At 47.4% G+C, this 6254-nt stretch overlaps 1 protein-coding gene across 1 annotated transcript; it reads left to right on the forward strand.

Moving 5' to 3' along the window:
• The first annotated feature begins 1221 nt into the window (after positions 1-1221).
• LOC123764662 (salivary glue protein Sgs-4-like) lies at positions 1222-1671 on the forward strand. The gene has a single exon (XM_045752636.1). The coding sequence runs from the start codon at positions 1222-1224 to the stop codon at positions 1669-1671; it is 450 nt and encodes a 149-aa protein (XP_045608592.1).
• The last annotated feature ends 4583 nt before the right edge of the window (positions 1672-6254 follow it).

A 6254-nucleotide genomic window follows, 5' to 3' on the forward strand; every position in this document is an offset into this window, starting at 1 on the left:
CTGATTTTTTTTCGCGTCGAGTAATGTTCATCTGAATTCCGGATTTTTTAGATGAATAAATCTAAATTTAGATTCATTCATCTAAAAATAAAGTTAATTTCACTTCAAAACAGATACTGATCATCTGCATCGACGGTTAGAGGTCTGGTCGTCCAAGGTCGTACGCTTCTCTTAAGGTCAAACACTTCGTATCTGACGCTTTTGTTAAGTTGTGATAACTTCCCTCTTGATATCCATTAGTGGTTGGGACTCGTTTAGTGGTTAATTCCCATTGATAATTATAAAGCTCTTCCATAGGTTACTTCTGGCTGATGATTGGGCCCATTCAGTGGTTTATGTCAATTGATGATTCGCCCACATTGAGTGGTTAAGCCCCATTGATGATGGGGACACATTCATTGATTAACTCATGATCACCAGCGAAAATTGAGTGACTTCAATTGATGATATTAAATTTGCCTTTGATGTGGAGACGCCCGGATGTGCCCCGCATCAGTACTCTTGTGAGGGGGACCAATGACTGAACTAAGTACACGCAGTACCCGGCAGTACTCGGAATCGATCCCCCAAAAGTTTCACGGTTTAAGTGAAATATTAAGTCATGACCAGTTAAAGTCTACGGACTCGGCCCATAATATTTCATTACCTCTTCATATGGCTGGTGTGACAACCATTTACACTCGCCAGTCATCACGGGAAATTTAGACAGACCTTCAACATTAGAGAGTCGCACATTCAGTTGTATAGATGTGGTTGTTGAGTGGACCAGCCAGTCACTGTGAGTGGATAACTGGGACGCTCTGTGTATCAACATGAGCGCTGAGTGAGACTACTTTTGCATTGAACAATGATGGAAATGGGGTTTGGGGAATTATGTATATGCTGGCTATGGGAGCTATGTATACTGTGGTCTAGATAATTGAGAGTATGCCAACAGAGAGGGAGAGTATTCCACCAGAGAGGGAGAGTATGCCACCGGAGATGGAGAGTATGCTACAAGAGATGGAGAGTATGCTACAAGAGATGGAGAGTATGCCACCATTGATGGAGACTATGCTACCAGAGAGTGAGAGTATGCGACAAGAGAGGGAGAGTATGCGACAATAGAGGGAGAGTATGCCACCAGAGAGGGAGAGTATGCCACCAGAGAGGGAGAGTATGCGACCAGAGAAGGAGAGTATGCCACCATTGATGGAGAGTATGCCACCATAAAGGGACAGCATGCCACCAGAGATGGAAAGCATGCCACCAGAGACGGAAAGCATGCCACCAGAGACGGAAAGCATGCCACCAGAGACGGAAAGCATGCCACCAGAGACGGAAAGCATGCCACCAGAGACGGACAGCATGCCACCAGAGAGGGACAGCATGCCACCAGAGAGGGAAAGCATGCCACCAGAGACGGAAAGCATGCCACCAGAGACGGAAAGCATGCCACCAGAGAGGGAGAGTATGCCAATCATCTCCTTAATAACCCATCAAAGCCGTGTCTCCAAGCATCTTCCTCCCATCTCAACTTTGAACACATCTAGGAACCTCTCCACCCCCCTATCCACCTATAACAACCCTTCCACCTCCCATCCCATATCCTACACGCCCCTACACCTCCCCCATCCCATCCGCAAGCATCGTCCGCCCGCCTGGCCTAAGAGCCTCCGGAGGAAGCGATAAAATCATTAATGATCGTTATTAGCAACGAGGCGCCTCGTTCACACGGGCCTCAGAGAACTCTCTCATTCCGCCTCCCCAGACGAGTGTATATGCTATCTTGAGGTTATCTTGAGATGATTTCGGGGCTTTTTTTTAGTGTCCCCGCGGCCCGGTCCTCGACCAGACCTCCACCCCCAGGAAGCAGCCCGTGACAGCTGACTAACTCCCAGGTACCTATTTACTGCTAGGTAACAGGGGCATTCAGGGTGAAAGAAACTTTGCCCATTTGTTTCTGCCTCGTGCGGGAATCGAACCCGCGCCACAGAATTACGAGTCCTGCGCGCTATCCACCAGGCTACGAGGCCCCCTGCTGGAGTAATATACTGGCTTTCCTGGAAATGGCTTGGCTGAATAAGGTTCATGAATAAAAGGACCTCAAAAGAAAAATTACATTCACTGTTTCGACGCTCCCTTGCCTCTTGGCCTGAGCTCTATGGGATAGACTGGAGCGAGGGATAGCTGGATAGAGAACAGAAGTCTCTGATGTTGGATTGGTCTCTGGATGTGGCATGAGACGTAAGGTACTCAACTAATTGTGCTTGCGGAAGGGAGGGTGGGAAAGGGGGTTCAGTTTCGCCTGTTTGGTCCCGCCTCTCAATCATCAATTAATTATTATAACAGATTTCTGAGGCTATTGGGCTCTGTCATATTAACGTTTGAACCTGTGTGTGTGTTTGTGGAGGAGTCAGCCTACCCAACCACAGCACTGCCTGGTGCGTTCCTTGACACGGAAAATGTTCTTTCTAATGTCTATATTGCTCATTTGCCTCAACCGCTCTTATTTCGCACAGTTTCCTCCCTCTCTCCACCTCTCTCTCTCTCTCTCTCCCTCTCTCCCCTCTTCTCCCTCTCCATCCGTCTCCTCCACTCTCTCCCTAACTCCCTCCAAACATCCCCTTCTATCATTTTTTCCTTCCCTCTCTCCCCTCTTTCTCTGTCTAAGGAAAGGTAAAGAAATCCAGGGACACTGGACGCAAAGAAGAGTCTCGACACATAGGACGCAAACAAAGGGTGTCGACACATAGGACGCAAACAAAGGGTGTCGACACATAGGACGCAAACAAAGGGTGTCGACACACAGGACACAAGTTATATGAGTCGAAGAGATATCAAGAAACACTCGTCCCCAATAAGGATAATCCCACAGGTGGAGTACACTGAAAGAAAAAGTCCTAGAAGCCACCTCCACCCTCAACTTGAAGGTCAGACTCGAGCTCGAGCTGAGAGCTCGAACCTCAGAAAAGCTGTGCCGGGGGCATACAGAATAAACACCACCTCCCCCCTTCTAGGCACTATTAGGTACAAGTACTGTGTCCTGATACGTCACTGACCTTCAACCTATTCTCATTGATCAACTGATTATCCTCTGAGGGGAATTTTAGCGCATTGCTTTTGAACTTCAAAACTTCCTCAATGAGATTCAAAACCTCCTCAGTGAACTTCAGACCATTCTCAGCAACTTTCAGATCAGCTCCAGTAAACTTCAGTGTGTCGTAATGTGCTCAGTTCCAGATGAAGCTCCACAGAAAAATATCACAACATATTATGAGTATTGGCTTCTGTGAGCATTGTGTGTCTTGGGGGCTCTGACGGACGTGTTGTGAAGGATTCGTCTCTCCGGTGTCACATATGCCTCCACCACGCTATGTAGACGGTGTCACATATGCCTCCACCACACTATGTAGTCGGTGTGTCACATATGCCTCCACCACGCTATGTAGACGGTGTCACATATGCCTCCACCACGCTATGTAAACGGTGTGTCACATATGCCTCCACCACACTATGTAGACGGTGTCACATATGCCTCCACCACACTATGTAGACGGTGTCACATATGCCTCTACCACACTATGTAAACGGTGTCACATATGCCTCCACCACACTATGTAGACGGTGTCACATATGCCTCCACCCCACTATGTAGACGGTGTGTCACACATACCTCCACCACACTATGTAGACGGTGTCACATATGCCTCCACCCCACTATGTGACCAAACGCATTCGTTACTTCACGTTGTAATAAGCCAGAGGGATGCCGTGTTCCATTACCAGTTGTGGATAGAGTGTGGATAGGGAGGAGGAGAGATATCCGGCCGAGCGACAATAGGATCGGAGCCGTTCAGAAAGAGTGAGGGTTGGTAAAGTGACATCAAGGATGAGTGAGCACTGACGGTGGGACATTAGAATGACAAGGAAAGGGGGCGAAGGGGGAAGGAGGTGGGGTGGACATCGTACACTCTGACAATGGGTGGACTTTGAACAGAGTGAGAATTGATGGGAGACGTCAAATACAATGATGGTGTTTAAAGGGGCGAGGGGAGGGAGACTTCGATGAACTCCGGGCCAAACTTGGAGCTATAGAGAGAGAACTTGAGTAAACTTAGAGTCGTGTGTCGGCAGCGCGTTAAATCGTTGGAAGATGACAGCTGAATGTAACATTTCTGAGCCCATTCCACTGTTTATCGCTCCTGAGCGGCGGACTTTTCGCTATTTATTGGCGATCAGTTGTGCTTATGTGTGTGGTGCTACGGCCGCTCTTGGTGGGTGGGGGAGGGTTGGCGGGGATGTTGGGGGAGAGAGGGGGAGGGATTGTGGTGGGGGTCGAATACTCACCCGTCTGTGTACTCATCTAGTTGTACTCACCTACGTGGTCTTCTTAGGGCTTGAAGGGAATGCTCTTCGATCCCGATTCGCGGACCTGAATGCGACTACCGTGTAGGTATCACAGTGTATTGGACTCTATTCCATACACAGTTGAACTGTGTATGGAATTTGCCAATATGGCGCTGCTCTATGGCGCATTCTGTCTGCAGACGAGGAGTCAGACTATCGCGGCTGCAGATCTGATATCTAACCCACATATCAGAAAATGGGGAAAAGACGATATTTCGGGTCGTCTTGGCTCATCACGGGTCAAGACGGACCGAAACGTCGTCGTCTCTTAATTTTCTGATGAGTGGGATGGTTATCAGACATTATATTGATTCAGTATAATGTCATTGACGAAATTCCTAATGTCTCCGTTGCTTTATTCGTGTTCTTGGTTCTCTTCTGTGTCCCTAGTTCGGGTACTAACCATGCTAAATAGTCTGTCATTATTCTGCATTGTCTTTTCCCATGAGAAATTTGTATGCCATGATCATGTCTACCCTCTGTCTTCTCTTCTAGTGACGTGTGGTTTAATTAACTCCTGTAGTCTATACTTGCAGCCCAATCGTCTCAGCACTGGGGCTACTCTGGCCGCATATTCTAAACTTAGTCTAGCATCGATTTGTGTTAACGAGATATAACGACTCGACGTTGGTTGCGTATATACCCGAACTGGTCTGACACATGCGGTATACAACGTTCAGATCGTTGTATATACCGCCTGTATACCTATACATATTCATAAAGGCTATGATAATGTTTCCCGACCTCGCATATGTAGCTGATGACATTCAGTTTATGTTGTCCTCTGGTAACATGTTCGGTGTAATGGTACCTAAGTATTATTTATGTCAGATTTCAGCGGGTTTTATTCCTCTGATCCGGGTATGTGGCGTCTGGCCTGGTGTTTCGAACTCCATAGCTTCACTATTTTGAACTCGCATGCGTTAAGTAATAGCAGCCTCTTGGTGACCCAAGAGGTCACCAAGACCTCTTCTGAGGTCATTTGGTGGTTTCTTGTAGTCTTTCGTGGTGATTGTCCTCCTCGTGATAATTTTGCCATCATTGGCGAGCATTGTTAGGAAGGAATCTATTTCCTTTGGTCAGGGATTTACATAGATTAGGAATGTTATTGTCCTGTATTTGAACCCCCTGAAGATTTTGCCGCTGGTAGTGGCATCCCGCCACTCTCTGAGATCTGTCTTTACACTGTGACTCTCTGTTTTCTGTCTGAAAGGTGCTTCTTTATCCATTGCAGCACCTATTTTCCCTTGTCAGCCTCGTTAGCTTCTAGGTAACAGGGCTGACAAGTACCCCTTCAGCTGGGTGCTGGTAACGGAGCTCAGTAGTACCGTGCAGGAACAACCGTGGACATCTTCAAGAGGAAACTAGATTGTTTCCTTCAAGGAGTGCCGGTCCAACCGGGCTGTGGTGGATATGTGGGCCTGAGGGCCGCTCCAAGCAACAGCCTGGTGGACCAAACTCTCACAAGTCAAGTCTGGCCTCGGGCCGGGCTTGGGGAGTAGAAGAACCCCGAGAACCCCATCAACCAGGTACCCCTTCAGCTGGGTACAGGTAACGGGGCTCACAAGTACCCCTTCTGTGTTTTGATTATGTAAACTGAAATTCATAGATGGGGTGTTGTAAATTCATAGATGGGGGTGTTGTAAATTTATAGATGGGGGTGTTGTAAATTCATAGATGAGGGTGTTGTAAATTCATAGATGAGGGTGTTGTAAATTTATAGATGGGGGTGTTGTAAATTTATAGATGAGGGTGTTGTAAATTCATAGATGGGGGTGTTGTAAATTCATAGATGGGGGTGTTGTAAATTCATAGATGGGGGTGTTGTAAATTCATAGATGGGGGTGTTGTAAATTCATAGATGG

This window comes from Procambarus clarkii, chromosome 48 (assembly GCF_040958095.1).
Source record: "Procambarus clarkii isolate CNS0578487 chromosome 48, FALCON_Pclarkii_2.0, whole genome shotgun sequence".
In the NCBI taxonomy this organism is placed as follows: Eukaryota; Metazoa; Arthropoda; class Malacostraca; order Decapoda; family Cambaridae; genus Procambarus; species Procambarus clarkii.